The 25,051-nt window shown below is 42.7% G+C and overlaps 1 protein-coding gene across 2 annotated transcripts in view; it reads left to right on the top strand.

Moving 5' to 3' along the window:
* Nucleotides 1-25,051, top strand: part of LOC111144971 (pantothenate kinase 1) — a 110,483-nt gene that overhangs the window by 81,196 nt on the left and 4,236 nt on the right. For both annotated transcript variants that reach the window (XM_022499607.1, XM_022499606.1), the window contains 5 exons: nucleotides 4,546-4,898; nucleotides 14,710-14,963; nucleotides 19,741-19,917; nucleotides 20,421-20,544; nucleotides 24,517-24,642. In XM_022499607.1, the coding sequence (XP_022355315.1) occupies nucleotides 4,563-4,898; nucleotides 14,710-14,963; nucleotides 19,741-19,917; nucleotides 20,421-20,544; nucleotides 24,517-24,642 (1,017 nt within the window). In that variant the 5' untranslated portion in view covers nucleotides 4,546-4,562. The remainder of the gene's footprint in view (nucleotides 1-4,545; nucleotides 4,899-14,709; nucleotides 14,964-19,740; nucleotides 19,918-20,420; nucleotides 20,545-24,516; nucleotides 24,643-25,051) is intronic.

Here is a 25,051-nt window from a genome sequence, read left to right as displayed (position 1 = left end):
GTGGTTCAGCTGAATTTATCAAAGCATTTGGATATTCTGGATTAAAGAACACATGAGTCATGGATGATAGCTGCACTGGGATGTTCTTCCTTCCCCTTGTCTTTTATCTCCATCCAGGGCTTATGGTTGGGAAGTATAAGATTTAGGTAGCCCTTAATATCAGGGAGATGAATAAAATGTGCATTCAGAAATCTGACAGTTTCTATAAAAGCATTGAAATAGTAATACAAGAGCATTTTTTTTTCATGAAGGTAAGAAGTGAACACAGGTAAGTGAAAGCCGTTTCTATTGCAATTTAAACTAATGCAGTGTTCTGATCTTTATTCCCTTTTACCTTAAGCAAAACTGCTAATATAACTGAATTTTCAGAACTCTACACATTTTCCCACTGTTTTGTTGGGTTGCCAACAAAAGCTTTGAAATGAGCAGTAGGGGAAGCAGGAAAGACAGCAGGATTCTAAATAACTTATGAAATGTTTAGGAGTCCCCTGTCACGTTTTTAAAAGTGAGACCTCTTTGCAGTTGCTTGTACTTACCAATAGCCAACCAAATAAAAAGCCATGAAGGGACTCTTCATTCCCAAGGGCTGGTGACAGCTGTGGCTGAGTGAAGACTGGTTTTGACTACAGAATTAGATTATTTCCTGGGTTTCACACAGCTTGTTCTGTCGATTCTGTGCTGGGATGTCTCCTGTTTTCCATTGTCACTGAACTTTTCTTCTTTCTTCTTTTTTTTTTTTACTTCTGCTGGTGCTGAATGATCTGAGTATAGAATTTTCTTCATCCCTCCCCCTCCCCAATCTCTAGCCTCCACCCATACAGCCTGCCCATCCTGCCCCCCTGCTAAAGATATTAACAGCCTGGAGGGACAGCCTTCTCTATCTTTCAGCAGGCTCATATCATCTTAAATATAGGGGTCTCCCTTCCACCTATTTTCCTGCCTTCCAGCCGTCCTCCGCCTCCCCCCAAACCACACAGGGTAAATAAATGATTTGTACTTCTGGGCATCTTTTACTTCTCTCCTTAACAGAAGCTTAGGGATAGCCGGCAGCTGGTCTAGATCTCATTCATTCTTTTCAACAGCTGCCCAATATTCCGTGGTTTGGAAATAATAAACTTTGTTGAACAGTTTTCCTGTTACAGGGCATGCACTTTGTTTTCAGGTTTTTGTTTTTATGTTTTTTTTTCTTTTTGAAGTTTTTATTCACGTAAGTAATCTCTACCCCGAGTGCAGGGCTGGAACTCATGAATCAAGAGTCACATGCTCTTCTAAGCCAGCCAGGTGCGCCTGTTTTGGTATATGTGCTGCCGAAGCAAGCACAGGTGCCCCTGTTTTGTTCTTTTTTAAATTTGGCCACTGTAAAGGGTACTGCAATGAACATTCTCCCCCCACCCTTTTTTTATTTAAAATCAGTTTAGTTAACATATGGTGTATTATTAGTTCCAGGGGTAGAATTTAGTGATCCATCAGTTGCCTATAACACCCGGTGCTCATTACATCAAGTGCCCACCTTAATGCCCGTCATCCAGTTATCCCATCCCCCCACCCACCACCCTTCCAGCAGCCCTCAGTTTATTTCCTAGAATTAAGAGTCTCTTGTGGTTTGCCTCCCTCTCTGTTTTTGTCTTATTTTATTTTTCCTTCCCTTCCCCTACATTCATCTGTTTCGTTTCTTAAGTTCCACGTGTGAGTGAGATCCTGGTATTTGTCTTTTTCTGACTGATTTTGCTTACCTTAAGACCCTGTAGTTCCATTCATCTGTCAGTGGACATCTGGGCTCATTCCATACTTTGGCTGTCATGAAATTGCTGCTATAAACATTGGGGTGCATGTGGTCATTTTAATCACTGTGTTTGTATCCTTTGGATAAATACCAGTAGTGCAATTGCTGGGTCATATGCAATGAACATTCTTATACTTATCCTCAAATACTAGTGCTTTTTTTTTTAAATAATTTTATTTATTGTTATTATTATTTTTTTAAGATTTCATCTATTTGTTTGACAGAGATCACAAGCAGGCAAAGCATCAGGCAGGGGGCAGGGGAAGCAGGCTCCCCAGGACCCTGAGACCATGACCTGAGCCAAAGACAGAGGCTTTAACCCACTGAGCCACCCAGGTGCCCCACTAGTGCTTTTTAAGTATGGTCCAGGAGAGGGATTAGCTGGGTTAAAAATGTATGTGTACTTTTGATTTTAATAGGTGCTGCTAGAGTTCTTCCAAATGATTAGCCTAACAATATTCCAGAAACTTCCCCCATCCTGTCCAGTAGTAGGTGTCTTTCTTAGTATGGTAAGAATGGATTATACCTGCAACACTGATTGCATAGCCCAGGCACCTGTTGACATGCCAATAAAGTATTTCAGTGGAGCTTAAAACTGGGGTTCTGGCCAGCCTACATGATTGGGAGTGGTTGTGATTTATATACATATACATATACATATACATATACATATATGAATCATATATATATATTTCCGAAAGAATCCATAGGAAGTTTAGCATAGGGAGAGAACTGGAGACCATTCTGCTGCAATTCATTTCTTTCACAGTAAGGGACTTGAGACCCAGAGAGGTGGAGGGAGTGACAGTGAGCTGGTTACTGACTGCTATTTATTGGAAGCAGTTGTGAATCCTGATTTGAGGTTTGACCTTCTAGCTACACTGTGGGCCATGCTGACCGTGAGTTTTAGAGAAGGGACCAAGAAATGTCATCTGTGAGTTGAACTGACTGGTAGGTGTGAACTGCTTCCAGTTTTCTATTATGTCCTGCTAGGACAAGCAAGCTTCCCAACCTGCACTGTGGGATTTGCTTCGAAAACTTCCGCAATTACAGTAGGACATTGGCGACCTTGGTCTTGTCCATAGAATCTGCTTCTCTTAATCTTTTGGGGAGTTTGGGGTTTTAGTTTGCTACACTTGTTAAGAGTTACTGCTTCCAAGGGTGGAGCTGCTGGCTTGGATTACAGCTCAGATGACCGCAGGGAAGCACTGGAGAGAAACACTGCATGTACAGGGATGGCTTCTTACTATGTACCTCTCCCCTCACCCTCCCCAACTGACTGATGAAGAGAGCTAAGAAAAAAGAACTGCTCGAAGTCTCCCTCGTGTTCCTGGCCATATTCTCTGTGTTGGACAATACACAACTTGACTAGGGCTCGGACGGATGTTCTCCAGGCCTGAATAAAATAAACTCCTGAAAGAAGTCATTTGAGCTCCCTATATCTTTAAACTCAGCTTTAATATTCCAGTTTCACATTTAGACCACGGTGTCTGCTGAGGGAAATGAAAAGGGAGACCCCGGATTTTGCAGTCTCATTTGGGTTTGCTCTGTGTTCATCACAGAGCATCTGACAGCACAGTATTAACTTTTTAGGTCGCCTCTAAATGAAGTCAGGGTTCAGGGAGCTCAGCCTGTTCTTTTAATAACAAAAAAAAATTATTATGATGGAAATTAATTCTGTTATAGATAAGCATCTCGAGCAGATTTGCTACATATATTTGTATATATATACATGTAATGTACACGCACGCACACACACACAAACACACATGGCGCACACTGTTGTCCCCAAGGGAATACCTTTGTGTTGCAGACTTGGTCGGGTGCCGTGCTTATTGCTGGTCTTGCCTGTCAGAGGCCACGGTTCTTCTGGTTTAATAGTTCCCAAGCCTGCAGAATGGAACCACGAGGGAACTTTCAGAAAATACTCATGCCCAGGTTGCAGCCCTGAATTAAATCAGAACAAGTGGTAGAGGAGATGAGAATCGGGATGCTAAAGGTGATTTCTAGTCCACAGCTGAGTGGAGGACTCCTTAGCAGGCCATTTTGAGGCGAAGAGAGTGTCTCTGCTTCATGAAGAAAGAAATGAGCTATGACAGAAGCTGTTCTCTTTAGAGTTATGCCGCCATAAGGTCATCATCTCTCGTAACCCACTCACTTCCTCCTTCCTGCCTCTTCTTTAGGTTAAAGTAGCGGACTCATGTCTTGCAGAATGAGCTTGTGGAGGCAAAAATTGAATGCTGTAACAATTGTCATTGAAAAGTGCCCTAAGGGTGCACCAAGTGGGTTAAAGACCAGCACACCCCGTGGTACACCTAGCACAGCCAGTTTTTCCCTCGGTGTTGTAACAGATCGCTGTTTCTTTGGCCGAGATACTGATAAAATCGTTAGCATTTGGGAACCATGGTGTATGCAGATCTAGATCTTTAAGAATTGGAATTGTACTCAGCTTGGGAAGACTCTCGAGCCCTGAGAAGCCCTGGGAATTGAGACGGGCCTAGGGGCCTAGTCCTGTTTTTTGTCTCAGGCTCAGAGGCAGACTCTGAACAGAGAATGGGCACAATCATGGGCGCCATGTAAATGGTGAATGTCTCCCTCCTTGCCTGTTTCTTCTTTTAGGCACATAGAGTTGATGGTAGAGGCATTGGATGTTCAATGCACATACCAGATGTGACACCACTGCATTTCGTGATCGGATATGCAGAAATTGAGCATCTTGTTAAATGCTTAGAATTCAACAGTACTCTCCTTCTGTCCTCTAGCATTCCCCTGGTTCGGCATGGATATCGGTGGAACACTGGTTAAATTGGTCTACTTTGAGCCAAAGGATATTACAGCCGAAGAGGAACAGGAGGAGGTGGAGAACCTGAAGAGCATCCGGAAGTATCTGACCTCTAACACGGCTTACGGGAAGACGGGGATCCGAGACGTCCACCTAGAACTGAAAAATCTGACCATGTGTGGGCGCAAAGGGAACCTGCATTTCATCCGCTTCCCCAGCTGTGCAATGCACAGGTTCATCCAGATGGGCAGCGAGAAGAACTTCTCCAGCCTTCACACCACTCTCTGCGCCACAGGAGGCGGGGCGTTCAAGTTCGAAAAGGACTTCAGAATGGTAGGGCAGCTCTGTGCTCCTTAAACAACAAAACCGCCTCAGAGAAAGAAAGGAAGCCTCTCCCGTGTCCATAATCACGGCTTCTCGTGTGGAAGAGCTAGACTGGAGCCTTGGGGCTCCGGACTGGTTCACGTCACCTCTCTGTGCCTCAGTTCCCTCCCGTGTCTGGATAGTTCGTACCTCATAGGGGAGTTCCATGCAGGATTAAATGAGGAAATATGTACTTGGCACTTAGTAAATGCTCATGAATATTAGCTGTCGTCATCATTTTTGTTACAGTTACTGCTGCGTGATATGCTAAAGATAAGATGGCATCAGTCCCTTTCCGGAGTATTTGAGAGTTTTCCGCTGATTTTTACTACACTGCGGTAAAACGCGTAGTCATCATTCTGGTTCTGTAGGCCCTTCCGGAGAGGCTTCTTATAAATCCTATGAAAAATGACGACTGCTGCCTACCTCTTGTTGGCTCTAATTGTCTTTTTTGTTTTGTGACTGTCCTTCAGAAGTTTTATTCGAAACAATAAGGAAACATTTGGTTATTATTCATAGGTGGCTTCCTTTATTAGTGAGGAAGGTTTTAGGAGTATGGTTTTAGGTGTTTAGAATAATGCTGTCTTCTGCGTGGCTGGCCATACCAGCTCTGCACTGCTTGTGTACATTTCACAGATCTGGCTACGTGGAGGACATGGATGAGTAAGATAGCTCCTGTTTCTCTTTATTTAGTCATTTAACAGCTGTGTGTTTCAGTTTCCCCATCTCTACAGTCTAGATAATCTCTCTACTGTCCAGCCTCAACTCACAGAGAATAAATATCAGAAAAAAGTGAAATAAAAGATACAGAAAATAAATAGAAAAGGTTAACTAGGTCCAACAAAAGTGTCTGAGTGTTAGAGAAGAAAGGGTTGGAAGATTTGGGGGTGAGTCTTGCCAGAAAGTTGAAAATCTAGTGAGATAAGTGGTAAGATACATTTTTTCAAAGCCTGGTGTGCCGGTTGATGCATTCTGTCATGGAACTAGTGTAATCCAGTCTTACTGTAAAGTCTATCATTAATGAAGAAGTTAATGAAGCAAACTAAGTAGTTTCCAGGAGAGCTGGCAGTGGAGTCCTAGCACAGTGTCCTGGGTGAGACCGATGATAAGCAGGTTTTGGCTTTTTCTTCTGGGTCCCCTTTGCCAGCTTCTCCGTGGAATTTGATGCTGCCTTTCACCTGAGTGGTCCGTGACATCTTTTTCCCACCAAAGGGGCCCAATGACCAAAGAGGTTTGAAACTGAAAAGGCTGAGATCCAGGGGCATGAAAATTAAATTTGAGTTCATAGTTGGAAGAGCATTGAACCTGAATTGTAGTGTTACCTCTGCCGTTTTACTAGCCAGACGACTTTGGGTGAGGCAGATCCCTTCTGGGGCCCGTGGTATTACCATCTGCAAAAAGGTGGCAGTAAAGCAGAGAGAAGAGGGAGGAGTTCTAGGACATCAGAACACAAGGTCACCTTTGGAGACCAGGAAGTACAGCATTCTTGTGCTACATGGATAAAGAAACTAAAGCTAAGGAGGGAGTAAGGGACTCTAGGAGTGCCTCCTCGTAAGAGTGGGGGTGTCAGCTCAATTCTGACTCAGAAGAGTACACTGACCCAGCCCTAGTGCTGAGAACTCTCTAGGTCACCCTATCTGGACATCTCCACTAGGGAGCCTGAAGAACCCAGGTGACCCGGGGCATTTATGCAACAATCCTCAATGCCTCCATTCCTCCTCAGGGTAACGGACGTTCTGGGAAAATGTTACTCAATGGATGTTGGCTGTGAGCAAGTGTGTTTCTCAAGGTTCTGAGCTGAGAAAGATCATGTTTTATAATAACCAAGATAAGGAAGCCTCTGCTTCTTCAGGCAGGCTGCTAGAGCCTAGTGGATAGACTGGAGCCGGGAGCAAGTCCGGAGGATTTGCCCAATGGCCTGGCCAACTAGGGGCACACATCCGTGAAAGAAAGGAAAAGGGCTGCCTTCTGTTTCCACGCTCAGTCTCAGCCAAAGTGAAGACAGAACAGATCTCTTCCCGTAGCCTGTCGGTCCGTTCGCTAAGTGATGTGCCCTTATCCTTCCAAAGTGTGGGAGTGTTGATAGGTCTTCTCATCCTCTTTCCTAGGCCTCTGTTCATTCACCCATTAAGTGTTCATGTGCTCCTTCCATGCGCCGAGTACTGTTACGAACCAAACAAAGCCCCTTGCCCTCCAGGAGCTTATATTCTAGTGTGGGGAGATGGTCAGTAATTAAGCAAATGAATATGAAAGTACAGAATATACCACTGTATCTCATATCTGTATACCTGATATATGGAACAAGGCAAGGAGGATAGGGAGGGTTGGGAGAGTTTTAGTGAGATGAGGTGACATTGGAGCAGGAATCAGAAGTAATGAAACAAAGCAGACCAGTATCCCAGGAAGGGTGTTTTAGGCAGAGGAAACAGTAAGTGCTAAAACCCTTAGGTGTGCTAAATCCAAGCTCTTCCCTCTTTTTCCAGAACAGAAAAATAAAACCTGGTTGTAATCTTGTAATATTAAGCAATCTGACAAAATAAAGCAGTGCATGTTTTATATATAATATATAATAATATATAATATATGATAATATATAATATATATAATAATAATTATTATATATAATAATTATATATAATAATATATATAATAATATATATAATAATATATAATAATAATAAAGCACTGCTTTATTTTGTCAGATTGCTTAATATTACAAGATTACAACCAGGTTTTATTTTATTTTATTTATATTATATATTACATATATAATATAATTCATATATATATATAATATATATTATAAAGTCCTGTCATTGTTATTATATAAAATCACTGTTTTTAATATAATACACCTTTGCAGACATGTGTTTTAAAAACCTAAGTAATTAGAGCTAACTAAAAGATATTCAGCAGACCCTGAATAGTTCGTAATTGTTATATTTGTTTATTTATTTATTTATTTATTTTTTTAAAAGATTTTATTTATTTGAGAGAGAGAGAGAGCATGAAAGGGGCGAGGGGCAGAGGGAGAAGCCAGCTCCCTGATGAGCAGAGGGGCTGATGTGGGATCCTGGGACTCCAGGATCATGACCTGAGCCGAAGGCAGTTGCTTAACCAACTGAGCCACCCAGGTGCCCCGTAATTGTTATATTTAATGACTATATCCTTTTCCTTTGTAGTAAATATACTTAAATCCGCAGATAATGTCAACTAGTCATCATCCAATTTTGAATGTATAAGAAAGATCTATAAACCGCGAGACAAGCATTAAGTTAGACCCCCATGTAGAAGACTTTAAACTGAACAAAGCTCCATTTTTTGTTTCCTTTTCTTTCTTCCTTCCTTCCTTCCTTCTTTTCTCCCTCTCTTTCTCTTTCTTTCTGTCTCTCTCTCTCTCTCCCTTCCTTCCTTCTTTCCTTGTTTCCTCTCTGCTTCTTTTAACATTTTAGGATCACTGTCACAAATAAACTTTGACTGGCAAAAACGAGCCTTCTAAATTAATGATACACCAAAATGGACACAAAAGAAAAACTTAGTCTAACTATAAATGGCCTAAGAAAGTGATAAGACAATGAGGAATCCCACCATTGAAGAAGATGATCCTCAGGGGGAAGACTTGGCTATCCCCTATCTCTATTTCTGTGAGTTTTGTTTTGAAGAACCCACCAAAAATACTTTATGTACCAAATCTAATATTTTCATCCACAACTACACTTCCTAACTTCAACAAGAGTATTCTTTAAAATGCAAAGTATTCTAACAATGGAGAATGTATAGGGGGAAAAAAATCATCCTTTTTATCCACCTAGCTCTTCATTATAATAGATACTTTTCCTTGTGAGTTTTGTTTGGTCTAAGACTAACTTTAATTAGAAGCTAGAAGTGACTCTTTCAGTTATTTTCAAAAAAGACCTATCCTCTAACAAACAGGATGTAACAATAATCGTATTTGGTTGACTTGAGATTTAGGGAACAGGAAAGGATCTTCTGGTGGCTTTATGATACTTTTCTCAAGATGGGAGCCCTTAAGACTTGGCCTTTCTTAAGCCAGAAATTTCTAAGGAAACAATCTAGAAAATTTAAGAATAGTGGAAAAATTATCAGGAGGAGGGAAGATAGTTGTGGATATGTGAAATTCTAAGTCTAAGGTGGACCATTCAAGAACATTTATTAGCTTGCCTCCTATTATGAATCCAGGGACCGATTCATGGCATTGAGGCAGGGTGAGGTTTGGTAGACAATGTCATTCTCCACTTGGGTCTGGCTTGACCCTTGAGCGCTGGTCTGTGGCCTCTTTATCATTGAGTGCAGGGAGGAAGAAGCCATCTTTGAGGTTTTGTCCTATTTCTCACTCACAGAATGTGTTTGAAATTCATCTCTCTCAGGTCTTCTAGGTCTCCTTGGGGAAGAGAAAAGAGCCCTGAGTGAAATTTGTAATTCAGAATCAACTATTTTATATGCAAATTATTCTCAGTTTAGTAAGATAACCTTTTCTGCTACTTCCAATGATTTATGGAGCCAGTGTCCTCAAAAGCACCTTGGGAAGTGTAAGGTATCATACAGATGTGTATTTTATTCATTTCTGAAATACAATGTGGTGACTTATTTCTCAATTACAGGGGAGCAGTGTAACTGGTTTGGGGGCAGGTCCATAGAATAGCCTCATGGGAGTAACTATGGAATCTCTTGGGATGGCTTTTTATTGTTTTACCAGATTTATCTATTTAACTCTTTATTTAGTATTTTTGACAGACTGAGCTGAAGCACATACGGACGACATTTTACAGTTGTATCCTGAACATGCCTTGTATTTAGGATCCATATTTTTTCCCTAATACTAATAAACCAGAATCACTGAATTCCCTCCATGAATTAGAGTCTTCAGTGTGGAAATAGTGTTTTGACTAGCGGACTAGTGCATTTCAACTTGAGATAAGAAGACCCAAATTATTTTACTCCTCATGTAATTAAAACCCATATGTATAGTTCTTTTTTTTTTTTTTTTTTTGAAGATTTTATTTATTTGACAGGACAAATCACAAGCAGGCAGAGAGTTGGGGGGTGTGGAGGAAGCAGGCTCCCCGCTGAGCAGAGAGCGGGATGTGGGACTCAGTCCCAGGACCCTGAGATCATGACCTGAGCCGAAGGCAGAAGCTTAACCCACTGAACCACCCAGGCGCCCCCCATATATATAGTTCTTTACAGTATTCAAAAACATTTTTACAGAGGCGTCTCATTTGATTCTTTTTTTTTTTTTTTAAAGATTTTATTTATTTATTTGACAGAGAGATCACAAGCAGGCAGAGAGGCAGGCAGAGAGAGAGGAGGAAGCAGGCTCCCCTAGAGAGCAGAGAGCCCGATGCGGGGCTCGATCCCAGGACTCTGAGATCATGACCTGAGCCGAAGGCAGTGGCTTAACCCACTGAGCCACCCAGGCGCCCCTCATTTGATTCTTGAAGGTAGCCCTCTGAGTTAGCTAGAGCAGGTGCTGTTAGGGACAGTATGTGATCTTACCCAGTGTCTGTTCTCACTGGGGTCACAGACTCATCCCAGTTCTTCAACTCCTACTACTGTGTGGTCCAAGGCCCAGCAGCATCAGCATCACCTGGGATCCTGTTAGAAATGCAGTCAGAAACTCTGGGAGTGGAGCCCAGTGATCTGTTTCAACAAACCTTCTGAGTGATTCTGATGGCCCCTATAATTGGAGAATTCCACTGTACCCACACACTTGCTTGAGTGACTTTAGTACTAGGCACAACCACGTTAGTTCATCGTAGTTGTAGTTTGAAAGTTTTTTCTACTCTGCTTCTTGGGATCCAGACTAGGTCACTCAACCACTGACCCCCAGTGATATATTTCATCTGCAAAATGGGTCCTAATAATAATAGCTTTCTTGCCTGAAGTCCTGCAGATGAGATCCATGTAGTTTTTTATTAGCTTCCATTATTTACACAGAGTTTATTTGAGTCTTAGGAGAAGCTGAGGTTTGTTGCTTTTATATTTGGGGAGTGGTTTAAGCTTAATGATTTAGAAAGTAGCAGAACCCATATTTTCTGAAAGAGCTTAGGAGACTTATAAGCAGTGGGGTGCTGGGGCCAGTTCCTACTGGCTTAAGAGCCCACTGTGTGTATGTCTTCCCATCTCTGTGTTTAGTGACATCATGCTGGTACCTTGAAATTTGCTATCGTGGGGGCACTTATAGCACAGAAATTGGTGAATACTATAAACCAGGGTTTTGCTCCCAGAGAGCTGGTTGTTAAACATTTACCAGCATACCTTGGTTACAAGTTATGTTCACAGGAGCTATAAACTTCATCTGCATGTTTGCTGAATCTGATTTCCAGATCTGTCATCACTTAGGACCCATCATAGAGATCAGAATTTGAATGCATATAAAATTAATGGGATGGAAGTCAGCATCAACCTACAGATATGTTTGGTTGGCCAGCAATATTTACAAAAAAAAAAAAATTTAAATAGCTCTCAGCTAATTAATTACGCTGAGCTCCCATTATGACATGGTGACAATGGGTTGCAGGTGAATTATAAATCTGCGTGTATTGTCCTCTGTGTGTTCTATTACTTGACAACTAGCCCAGGGCTTCACTCTTTTGTGGTTGTTGGCATTTGCTTTTGCTACTCCTGATAGAAAGAAAACTAAGCCCAGAGACATGTTTCTCCATAGCTAGGATCGGAACATGCTAAATGTTGCAGAGTCCGCTCAATCGTATTTACCAGCTACAGAGTGTGAGAAGTACTTCCCATCTTGTTCTGAATTTCAGATGGCCTGTGTGAATATCCCAGTAATGATTTGATTCACGGCTTACATTTGGGAGCCTGGCCTTTTCTCTGAATGGTGAAGACTTTTTAAGGAAGGTCTCTGTAGGTCTCAGTGAAAGAGATGAATGTTCCTGTTTCCCAGGTTGGGAATGCAAGACCCAGGCTTCAGAAATAACTGTACTTCAGTAAAATGTATAGTGGAGGTGTCTGTTTGCTGCTGACACTGTATTTGGAACTGAATTTGATGAGGAAGGTGAGATAACAGTGTTTCCTTTCAGATCAAAGTTGTGTGTGCTTAGTGTATTTACCTGGAGAGGTTTTTCTTTCTCCACAGTATAGGTTCAGGATGTCTAGCCGGACACACAGATGTCTCTGGCTGTGTTTGTGATGTTGGCCCTGGGCATGGGCAGTGAATATTGTTGATGGATCTCTGATTAATTTTTAAGCAGGTTAACCCACGGTCCCATGACTGGCTGACGAAATTGCTACTTTTCAGTTTGGTTTGATCCAAGAAGTGATAACTTTCCCTGTCCCACTTAACAATTGTTTATTAAGCATGGTGCTTAGCGTGGTGCTCAGGGGCACCTGATGAACCAGAAAACCAGACAGAATGTGATTAGTGCTGTAAGTGGAAGAGGTTAATAGGGCTGAGGAATGGAGAGGACAAAGACAGCATTTACGCACTGTGTCTCACCACCGTCTTTCAGGTCTCCAGGTAGTTCTAGACCCAGAGTATTACCCCCTTAAAACGTGTGTAATTATTTGCATCTCACCCAAAATTTTCTCTCGGTAAAAAATGAAATGTTTGGAATGAATTATAAGATAGATTTACTTTATCAGCTAGTGTCATTTTGGATGATGGTTTCTGGGGACCTCCTTTCTACTTGCTAGATGGTATGCTGTCCAATTCATGAACCACTGACTAGAGCCAATTAGATTTTTAAATTAAAACAAAAACAAAAACAAAACCCAGAATGATTGTTTCTTTGTATCAAGAAAATTGCACCACCTTGCTGGTAACCTAATTCTGCTCTATAGGCACAGATTTAGTGGAGTACGTTGAATGGGAAATTCAGATGAGTGATGTGAAGTCAAGAGTGTTCTTCCAGCTCTTAACTTTTGTAATGAAGATGATGCCTTTTTGGCAAATTTTCTGAGTATAGTACTTTTTTAGGTTGTTTCCAGATCCCAGAAGCAGTATGCATTATGAAAACAAAAGAAGAATAAGGAGCCCCTGGGAGTTTTTTGCTAGTTGTTTCGTTTAGGGAAAGTTATTTAAGCTCTGCGAGTCTTAACCATAAAGTGAGGATAAAACATCTACTTAGAGGATTTTGTGAGAATTAAATGATCTAGTTCTTCGTGTGTAATAAATAATAAATAAATACTAGCTATTATTTTCTTAAAGATATTTCTTTAAGAATTTGAGTTAGAGGGTGCCTGGGTGGCTCAGTGGGTTAAAGCCTCTGCTTTCGGCTCAGGTCATGATCCCAGGGTCCTGGGATTGAGCCCCACATCGGGTTCTCTGCTCATCAGGGAGCCTGCTTCCCCCTCTCTCTCTCTGCCTGCCTCTCTGACTACTTGTGATCTCTGTCTGTCAAATAAATAAATGAAATCTTTAAAAAAAAAAAAAGAATTTGAGTTAGATCTCCATTGGTTCGGTGTCATGTTGGTGATCATTAGATTTATTATTAATATTTTGTTGTTGTTGTTACTGTTCATGGGAAATGGTCATCAACCCAGACATCTGGATCAGCAGTGATACTACTTTTGGGGACTGTGAATTAAACTTTGAAGGATAAAGGTGTGCCATTCTCCCCTAAGGCTGTCCCATACCCAACTCAACCCCATTTACTTTTTTTCTCCCTATATCTGGGAGAATGGGAGTTTTTGTGTCATAGGAGCATGAAAGGACACTTTGGGACCACTCCCGCTATTCATAAAGCAGCCAACAGTTTTTGAGCCCATTGTGCACATATTATTATTATGAAATCTTTACAACAACACTGTACGGTGGATAATATCCCCATTTTACAGAAAGACAACTGAGATCTCTCAAGTTAAATAACTTGCCCCGTGCCCCTCTGTTAAGTGCTAGAGCTAGAATTCAAAGCCAGGTCTATCTAACTGCAAAACCCAAGCCTGGGAAAAGGAGAGTTGCGTTTTGTGGGCTCAAAGGTGATTGCCTCCAGGTCCTGGCTCACCATGCCTTGCTCAGGACATGTATGGGCAGGTATGGGGTTTTTCCTGCTTTCAGAACATTCTCACTCTCCTCCCCCTGTGGGAGAGCCCTGGTCTTAGTGATACCCTGTATTGGTTTCCTGTGACAGCCCTAACCAGTTTCTATAACAGAAACGTAGTCAGTCATAGTTCTGGAGGTGACCAAAGTCAAGGTATTGGCAGGACCATACCTCCTTCTGCGGCTCTCGAACAGATTCGATTTGCTTCTTCCAGCAGCTTCTAGTGGCTGTGGGTATTCCTGAGCCAGTGGCGGAGTACACCAGTCTCTGCTTTCATCTTCACAGGGCCTTTTCACTCTGTCCATCAGATCTTTCCCATGTGTCTCATAAGGAAGCTTGTCACTGGATTTAGGGTCCACGCAGATAATCCAAGATGTACTCTTCATCTCAGGATCCTTAACTCAAATCACATCTGCAAAGAGCCTTTTTGAGAATCAGGTAACATTCATGGGTCCTAAAAAGGAGGACCTGGACATAACCTTTCAGGCCACCAGTTCAACCCATTACACACACTCCTGGAGGCTTTTCCAGCAACCAGGTAACTTCCTGTCCTTCCGTTCCCACTGTGGGCAGACATAAGGTCCAGCAAAGGCTGCTTTTGTATCAGAGCTATTAAGGATCCGCAGGGTTTTGCAACTTGGAGTTTGAAAGATATTTCCATGCTTTTATGGCTAATGACACGTGTTTAGTCCAGCTGAAAGCCCCTGGGGCTTCCCCTGAGGTGGTCATAGCATCTCTCACGAGGTTTTGTTCTCTTTCAGATTGCTGACCTGCAGCTCCATAAACTGGACGAACTGGACTGTCTCATTCAGGGCCTGCTTTACGTTGACTCCGTTGGCTTCAACGGCAAGCCGGAATGTTACTATTTTGAAAACCCCACAAATCCTGACTTGTGTCAGAAAAAGCCGTACTGCCTTGACAACCCATACCCTATGTTGCTGGTGAACATGGGCTCAGGGGTCAGCATTCTCGCAGTGTACTCCAAGGACAACTATAAAAGAGTCACAGGGACCAGGTAAACATGATTTCTACTAGGAGAACCTTTCTGGCCCCAAACCCAGGCCTCTTCCTTGAAGACCGGTTGATACAAAGATTATTTGTATCCAACACAGTTTTCCAAGAAAGATCTTATCCTTCTCAGCCAACTGGAAAAGATTTATTGCATGATATATTAAAATAGTAAGAGGGTAATATATGGAAAGGGTCATAAAACCTAGTCCTTAGCTTGCTGGAAATGGGTCAGGTTGAGGGAAGAAGGATTGCACACACCACAGCAAAAGGCAGTATATGGTTGAGTGCCAGATGGATGGCGGGGACAGGAAGAAAATAGAATCCAGAAGAAAGGATGCTTGGGATGGTCAGAGAGGGCCTCAGAAGAAAACTTCTTTTGGAATTTCCTTGGTGCCTAGCACAGGATGAATTGCTTGACATAATCCGTCATTCCAACCGGTGAACCAAACTGGGTTTACCAAAAAATGTTTTTACCCTCAGTTAGATGTTCCACCTGAATGCTGGAATAGTTGGCACGCCTCACAAGGCATTTCGGAGTGCTCCGGACAGGAAAAGAGCCTGTGAGGAAAGCCGGGCGGAGGGCCATGTTCTCCAGCCCACAGGCCCCAAGGGCAGATGTGCTCAGCTTCCTGTTAGTAGCGATTTGGCATTGGGCAAAGAATCTAGGGTCAGAAATTGTTGAGAAATTCTAGTGTGAACGTAATTTTCAAGTTTTTCTTACTTCCAAGTAAAGGCTTTGGTTCTGAGACCCAAGAAGCCTTTTTGGAGGAGTAACTTAAGGAATGAGGACTATGGGGCATGTGCTTTGGACATGATATCGAAACCATTGTTTTTAAAAAGATGAAGATATCATGTAACTCCTCTGGGCCTCAGTGTCCTTGTTTGTGCCTTGAAGGGGGTTATTTCTTAGGTTCTTTGGGCATTTCCAGCACTAAAATTCTGCAGCACGGCTTGTTGTTTAGGAGAGCCCTGTACTTCTCCTGTCTGTCCATGACCCGTGATGGGCCTGCATTAGTCATTGACTCACCACCAGGGAAGGGAAGGTTGAGCCCCCCAGGGGATTTTGGCAATGTCTGGAGATGGGTTTTTTGGCCCTCACAATTGGAGATGGGGTGCGGCCGGAATCTAGTGACTAGAGGTCAGGGGTGCAGCTAAATATCCTACAATGCACAGGGCAGCCCCCTAACAACAAAAGTACTGACCCTCAGAAGTCAAGAGAGTGTAGTTGATGAGAAACCCCGGCACATGTGCACACAGTTGTGCACCCCCCCACACACCCATGCACACATTCGCACAATCCTGCCTTTGTTCAGAATAAAGGATGCTAATTGCCCCCAGGCATTCCTTTTCTCACTGAGCATACAGACTCAGCTTCCTTGCTCACAGAAGAGTCACAGCTGACCCATGGCTTTACGAGGACTGTCATGAGCATCAAAGACAAATGACTATTTCACCCGAGCTGGTTTTACCTTAGAGGGCCATCTCCTCATAAAAGTACCATTTTGAAGAAACCTCAGGCTTCCTCCTAGAAGGAGTCCTTGAATTGAGAGAGCGAGTCCCGAGGCTAACAGGCTAACCACTGTCCTCGGTTAGAGGTATTTATCATCTCGTTGATTAACACTTAGCAAATTCATGAATCACCATCACAATTCTAGTTTCTCAAACTTGGAAGTTCTAGGAATCCGGATCATCTTCTTTAACAGGAAATTCTAGGAATCCGGATCATCGTCTTTAATGAGCTCACTGTGGTGTTCAGCTGCTATTACATGTGTAATCAGGCTCTTGAATTCCAGTTATTGGTAAATGCCCATGAATGACCAGTGTTTTGCACTCCTGAACAAATCCTGTCCGGAAGTCCAAGTTCCCCTGCGAGTGCTTTTCAACCAGTTGTTTTGGAAACGTGCTGCAGCAGACAGAAGGTTAATGAGGAGCCCTGGTGGGGGCCGCCACAGGCAGGGGAAGGGAAGAAACGTCACTGTGGTGGGCTGCAGCTCCTCCCGTCCAACCAGAGCTGTCCTGCCAAAGGCGTCTTTTTTTTTTTTTTTTTTTTTTTTAAAGATTTCATTTATTTATTTGACAGACAGAGATCACAAGTAGGCAGAGAGGCAGGCAGAGAGAGAGGAGGAAGCAGGCTCCCTGCTGAGCAGAGAGCCCGATGTGGGGCTCGATCCCAGGACCCTGGGATCATGACCTGAGCCGAAGGCAGAGGCTTTAACCCACTGAGCCACCCAGGCGCCCCCCAAAGGCGTCTTTTGATCTAAGTTACAAAACTGCTGATAGAAACTATGACGGTGAGCAGCAGACATGAGTGTGCGGAACACACTTTGGGAATCACTGATCTAAGCAAATGGCTTCAGCTTCAAGTTTGCTACTCTTACTGTGAACTGAGAGGTGTAACTCCAAGGTGTTTGTTCTTAGGCTATATGCCCTAGTTTCTCCTGGGACGTTTTTATTTTTAGGGAGCCACATCATTATGGGAGATCTGTTCTCCTTTAAACATATGATTTTAAATGGTTTGTTTCGTGTTATGTGTGATTTTATTGCATCTTAAATTAGGGAGCAACGCTTGCTTTTTTTTTTTTTTTTCCTACTGACGCTACTCCAAATGTATTGTAGAAGCCAAAGGAAAAGGAGGACTCTGCAGCCGACATTGTTGTCGCCATGTGCAGATGATTGAAAGAGGAATGTGAAGAATTTTGAATCTTCAGTGAAAGGAGTAGCGCAGCACATCTCATTGTTTTGGAATCTATTTTAAGAGCACAAGCACTCAGTAATGGAAGGTTTCTTCTACTTTCCCCTAAAATCCCTCACTACTACGAGGTTGTTGGGCTTTCCGAACAATAATGATGCTTTTCAACCGCCGTCTCTGGCCATATGTTCTTGTCTCCGATTTGCGGAGGATCTTAACTGTGTCTGCTGCAACAAACAGAAGTAGCTCTCTGATCGTGAGCGAGGGCACCACATTGATTAGCGGGTTGAGTTAGCGGGTTGAGGATAGGACTAAGGTGCTCTCCTGCAACTGTGCCTTCTTCCCTCGTGCCTGAAGTGTGCATGCTCGCTTTCCCTACGCAGCCCCGATGCCTTGTCCGCAGTCACCGCTCATCCTCCAGTCACACAAGCACTTCGTTCTCACTCATACCAACACATCAGCTGATGAATTGCCTTCTTTCTAAGTCGGCCAATGTCTCCCGTTGCCTATGCTTGGAGTAGGTTATTGAATGCCTCGAGGGATACAAATACCTGATGTTCAAAGAGACCTTATCCATGTGGATGAAAGCAGCTAGAAGGGTGAGAAAAGACTTAAAAATATACAGGGACAAATCCCGAGGGCACGCAGACCAAAAATTGTTCCTATTAAAATACACGAGCTTTGTAGGGCAGCCTGAACCCAACAATGCACATGACATGCCGTGTGAAATGAAAATAAAGATAAGCTTTTGTAGAGGAAATGCAAAATCTCGACCGTGACTGAGCTGTCAAGGTGGTGATGTCCATGAGGCTCTTGATCTCCTGGTACCTCGCGGTGGGTTCAGGTAGCTGCCGCCGGTGGTGCCGAGCTACCGAATTCCCCACAAGGAACTCTCCTTTCCATCCAGTGTGTATTTTTGTGACAATCACTACTTAAGAACTGTGACGGTCTCACTTGGATGTAATTTAGAGAACTGTGTGCCTGTCTGCAGTCTGGCACCTTTTTTGCTAACGGTTATTGACAGTCAATATAATCTCCCCTAAGTTTGTTTCTTCAAATTCACATTCAAAATAACCTTCATCTCGACTTGGATTTTCCTCTCAGAAGGGAAAGCCAAGGGCTAGCAGCTCTTGGGATTGAGAACAAACTGATGTGAGCAACTGACTGTTCCGCATACACTCATCTGCACCTGCTCGTGGTAAACAGAGTGACGCCCACGTCCGTGGCCATGCTGCCAGGAGGTCACTGGTGATAGCTTTACTCTCAGTCTCCTTTCCTTTCGTCACATACCTGTGATATTCATATGCAACGAAATTCACTCTCACCTACTGTAATTAGTTTCTAATTTTGTCTGGAAAGACGATTTTAGAGGAGTTTTCCCCAAAACGACTGAAAGCTTTTAAAACATAGCTGAGCATTGAGTTACTATTTTTAACTGTTGAGTAGTAGGTAAAATATTAATAACCTTTTCCATAGTCTACCAGAAAAAAAAATCCAGCGTGTGAGCCATCAGTGGTTTCCTTTTAGAAATTTCTGAGAAGGTTCAATGAGATGATGTCTGCTAGAGGATCAAGGTCAACATAAAAGATCCAGCCTCTGGACTGTCTGCTCCTAGCAGCCCTAGGTCAGTCTGGCTCTGCATTGTGAGCTTCATGTACACATGGTTTCTTTCTCCAGGTGTTTGTATTTGGTTACATTTTTTTTTATAGCAGTCATTTCTCTGGTTATTTGCTGCTTTCAGACCACCAAATAAGATCTTGATTTGGCCCCATTTTATAGATGAGAAGACTGAATGAGGTACTTAGGTTAGCAGCTAACAGAAGGTCTCACAACGGAAATCAGTGAGTCTTTCTCTGGTTTGTTCTTAAATTGAGGGGAAAGTTTTCCTTAATGTTCCTTTTTGGCCTCTGCCCTTTTTTTAAAAAGCCAATCTACCCTAAGACTGTGTTTCACCCTACACTTTGATTCAAGTGCCCCTTTGTTTTTCTTCTCCTGCTTTTATGAACCTATATTAGTGATCCTGATGTAGTTGGGGACTTGGATGGGCATATCATAAAGTAAAATTTAAAAATAAACCTTATTGTTCCTTCAGTCTTGGAGGTGGAACATTCCTAGGCCTATGTTGCTTGCTGACTGGTTGTGAGACCTTTGAAGAAGCTCTGGAAATGGCAGCTAAAGGCGACAGCACCAATGTTGATAAGCTGGTGAAGGACATTTACGGAGGAGACTATGAACGATTTGGCCTTCAAGGATCCGCTGTAGCATCAAGGTAGAGACAAAGTAGCTAGGAGCAGTAGTGTGTGAACAAGGCAACCTTTCCACCCTGGCCATTCACTTAGTTATTTTTAAAATGTCAACCCACCAGCCTGGTGCAAGTATCTGTGATTACTGGAGCTCAGACTTGATCTCCCACCCTTGACAAAGCATTGAAATGTTTAGCCCCTGATGCTTGTGCATCAAGCAAAATAGGGCAGCTTTGAAAGAAGGTTCTGGAAAACTGCAACAGTTTCCCCTGTTCCATTCTTGTCAATATATCTAGAGAGCATTAAAAAAAATTTTGTTCCCATTAATAGCTGTGCTACTTTGCCCCTATTAAAAAAAAAGGGCATCCAACCATCCATCCCGTAATCCTGTCTGCTTGTGATACATGATAGCCAAATCAGGTCATTTAAATTTTAAGAATTATTCATAAAGCTTTCCACAGTACTTTGGTGGAAGCCTGGGCCTGCCTGAGGATGATTTTGAATACTCTCGCTAATATTTCCAACATAGCTTTGGCAACATGATGAGTAAGGAAAAGCGAGATTCCATCAGCAAGGAAGACCTCGCCCGAGCCACACTGGTCACCATCACCAACAACATTGGCTCCATTGCTCGGATGTGTGCGTTGAATGAGGTAAGGCCTTAATCCAGAGGAAGCCTTGTATCATTCATACACATCTTTAGCAGTGCAAAACTGTTGACCCTTACAAAATGATAGATCCTTGGGAAAGCTACCCTTTGTCCTAGTCACATCTTGTAGAACATGAGGGGTGTATTTTGGGGAATGGAGAGGAATACACATCTTATTTTTAAGTCGGCACTAGATAATAAATGATAAGCCATTTGACCCAGGGTCCAGGTAAAATCACAACCCGTATCATAACCTCTCTGACCGTCATTAATACCACCCACCTACCGAAGTGTGAGGAAAAGTTTGGTGCACCCTTGCAAATAATTGCAGGTAAGACGTTCTGCTCGCAATATTCGATATTCTCTCTGCTTTCAGCTTCTTTACAGTGTTGCCTTGTGGCATGGAGTTCAAGCAGCATTGTACAGGGCTATCAAAGCATGGAGAGCTTGCTACAGCTGAGGCCACCCAGAGCCCCAGGCACAAGAAGGGGTGGAGCTGGGGACAAGCAAAGCTTTGGGAACAGGTTTTGAAACACTGCAAAATTCCTCTGGGAAGCTAGAACTCTTTTCTGTAACCCAAGACATGTAAAGTACAACAGCTCTCACTGAGTTGTGTTAAGGAGACAAGAAAGGGGTTAGGACAGGCAACGGGTAACAGAAGGATTAAAGAATCATAGTCACCACAGCAATAGTTTTTAAAAATGTAATTTTAATAGAAGCACAGAAGACCGTCAAATCCCAAGTGTGTAGACAGCTTGGATTTTCACACACACGCCTGTATAGCCACCACTCAGTCAAGAGATAGAACATTACAGGTACTACAGAAACCACCTCCTGGACCCTCCTGGTCGAGCATTCGGGGTTCAAACAGGGCAAGAGGTGATCTTGATGCTGGGTGGTGCCAGTCCTGCCTTGGAGCCCTGGGGTTCTGAGAGAAACGTGCTCCTTTACAACATCGAGTAGAATATGTCTCTGATCTGTGGCTCAGGGTCACAGCTCTGTTAAGTCCCCATGTGAGATGGAGTTCAAATGCAAGGCCGAAATGCAAAGGAAGAATGTATCCCAGACATGTGCCTTTCAAAGTCCGGTCCCAGGACTCATTTTAACAGAGTTTATTTTTTGACGTTAACCTTTAAAGGGAGTTTTTCCAAGTAGCCAAACAAGGCCTGACCAGTATGTGTGTTGTGGGCTGTCCTCGTGCACTCTCAAAGGTCAATGAGCCTGAACGTCCCCTGCCCCACAAAGTGGTAGATACCCTTTCCCCTGCTTTCCACAGACCTTGAGTGAGCCAGCAGGAGGCCTTTTTACAATAATTGTATTCACTTTAGGGGGAGAGTGACAGATTTTATTTTTCACTTGATTTCAATTTCAATACCATTTGTTGTTGGAGTATAGCAAAAATGGCAGTTTGAAAGTATGGCCAGTGAGAGGAATCACAGATCACCCTGGGCGAGGGCTTCACGGGCGGGCGGGCATCCCGCCCTCGCGGGCTCCCTGTGGGTGCATCTGGAAATGGCGGCCGTGTTTCCTGTGAGAGTCAAAACGCAAGCTTCAGCCATTGCTGAGGGCACTGGACTTACTAGTGCCTTGAACTCAGCTGTTTTATAGAGGGACACCACATTTACTGACTCTGCTGTGATTATCGGAATCCTGTAAAATGCTTCTCCACCAACACTGAATTTTTTATTCACATTTTTTAGTAGAAAATACAAACAGGTAATACAGAGCTCTAAAGACACCAGAAGGATGTACAGGAAAGTGGGTAACTTGTTTGTACAGATCCTGCAATGTTAGCCTTGCTCGAGGTAGCCATTGTTTTTCACTTTTGGCGTCTTACTCTCTATTGTCTGCAAGATAGCAGACACAGCCTTCCAAAGGCAGCAAACTCTATATATATCACATTCTTGCTTTTTAAACAATAATATTAGGAGATACAGTTACATGTCATACAATTCACCTTCATACTATTTTATGTGTTGCTTTGGTTGTCTATCAGCCTTTTATTATGAAAATTGGTAAACATACATAAAGGTGCAGAATGGCATAAAGAACCTCTTTATAGGGGCGCCTGGGTGGCTCAGTGGGTTAAAGCCTCTGCCTTCGGCTCAGGTCATGATCCCAGGGTCCTGGGATCGAGCCCCGCATCGGGCTCTCTGCTCAGTGGGGAGCCTGCTTCCTCCTCTCTCTCTGCCTGCCTCTCTGCCTACTTGTGATCTGTCAAATAAATAAATAAAAATTAAAAAAAAAAAGAACCTCTTTATAGCCATTATCAGCTCAGTAGTTAGCAAAACTGTGCCACACATGCTTTATCTGTTTTCTTCTTCCTTCTCCCTCTGTTTCTCTCTCCTCCTCCTCCTCTTCCTCTCTCTTTTACAACATAATTTGAAAGCAAATCCAGAGGTTATATCAGTCTACCTTATGTACTTCAATATGTACTTCTAGAAACATTACCTCATGCTTTTTTATATGATAATATATGTGAGTGTTAATATCTTCCTTACTTTTTTTTTTTTTAAGATTTTATTTATTTATTTGACAGAGAGATCACAAGCAGGCAGAGAGGCAGGCAGAGAGAGAGGAGGAAGCAGGCTCCCCTAGAGAGCAGAGAGCCCGATGCGGGGCTCGATCCCAGGACTCTGAGATCATGACCTGAGCCGAAGGCAGCGGCTTAACCCACTGAGCCACCCAGGTGCCCCGATATCTTCCTTACTTTGATGTTATTTTTAAAAAAGAATTCTCCTCTGGTTTCCTCTAGTCTGTCTTTTTATTCTCTCTTTCTTTCTTTCTTTCTCCCCCCTCGCCCTCACAGTCATATTCATATATTTGACCCACCTGGAATTTATTTGAAATAAGGAATGTTCATCAGCTTATATTGCTATTCTATTCCCTCTGGCTATTGCCATTCTATTCCTTCTGGCTCATTACCAGAGTAATGCAGGACTGGGGCTTTGAGCAAGTCCTACTCTGGACTCACTTTTTTTAGGGGAAAAGAGAGAACTCCTAAATTTAATTAAATTCGTCTTTAATCTGAGTTATTTACTCTGTATCTTTCTTGTCACAGTTCAGTCTGGGCGGTTTGTAACTACTCTTCTTATTTGTGGAAACTTATTAAAACCACCTCCCACCCCTCTTCCCATAAAAGATATTCACAGTAGTTAATGAGCTCATCAATTTACACTGTCAAAACTTGAGACAGTTAAAAGGCTATAATCCTAGATCCTGATGACTCTGGATAGACTGTACAGAATAGAATGCCATCTTCTGGGACTCTCTTCCCTATGACATAAGTGACCGTAGCAACTGGCTCTGTGAGTGGGTGGCTGGTGACAGCCCCTGCATGGTAGACAGGATGAGTTCAGTGTTAAGTGTGTATGCAGAATGCAAGTCCATATCCATGTCAACAAAAGTATAGATGTATTTTTCATTATGATATTTCAACCCACACGTTGACCAAACAGGATGGTCCACCATATATCCCAAGGATAGAGACTGGGAACTGTTTCTTTTTGTATTCTGATATTTGGCATAGAGCAAGTTGAGCAAACTGATTAGATGAATAACCCATGCCATGGCCATTTTATTTATGGGTTGGTAATAATAATATTTTATAGTTGAAACTTTGGGGGAATTGAAAGGAATGCAAAGGCAAATTTAGCTGAACTTGAACTCCAGTTACAGTTTTATATTATGTGTGTTAGTAGCTGCATTTCATATCAGGCCTAAGTCAGTCTGATGTAACACCTACAAATAAGCCCAGTAGAAGTCTCTAGCTTGCCCAACCAGAATCTCACCCTTTTGTTCTCGTGGGATGCACTATGAAGTTTGTTTGACTTCACACTGGAAATGCTGAAATAATTTCACTTAACAAGTTGACTCTGCAAAGTCCTGGAAATACAGTGAAGTATGGAACATTGAGTCTTTACTAAATGCTATTTTTATACCATTATTTAGTTGTTCTTTAATTTTTTTTTTCCAGAATATTGACAGAGTTGTGTTTGTTGGGAACTTTCTCAGAATCAATATGGTCTCCATGAAGCTGCTAGCGTATGCAATGGATTTTTGGTCCAAAGGACAGCTAAAAGCTCTGTTTTTGGAACATGAGGTAGGTCAAGTCTTCATGGACTTAGTTTTCCGACGTGGACTATATTTGGCGTCATCTAACTTTCGAGTGAGTCCCTCAGTTTTAAAATTGGTCAAGTAGAAAGAGTTGCCATTTAAACTTTGCATTTATACAAAAGATAAAGAAAAACTATATAGAAAGTGGAAGCTTTCTTCTCCAGCAATTAGGACTGGTAGCTGGTTAATTAAAAAAAAAAATCAGCTGAAATGGGTAATCATTAAAAAACTCTCTACTTGGGATGCCTGGGTGGCTCAGTTGGTTAGGCTGCTGCCTTCGGCTCGGGTCATGATCCTGGGGTCCTGGGATCGAGTCCCGCATCGGGATCCTTGCTCAGTAGGGAGCCTGCTTCTCTCTCTGCCTCTGCCTGCCGCTCTGCCTGCTTGTGTTCTCC

This window comes from Enhydra lutris, unplaced genomic scaffold (assembly GCF_002288905.1).
Source record: "Enhydra lutris kenyoni isolate GAN:26980312 unplaced genomic scaffold, ASM228890v2 scaffoldscaffold12, whole genome shotgun sequence".
Lineage (NCBI taxonomy): Eukaryota > Metazoa > Chordata > Mammalia > Carnivora > Mustelidae > Enhydra > Enhydra lutris.
Note: the sequence above shows the minus strand (reverse complement) of the source record. Positions and strands in the feature narration are given on the sequence as shown.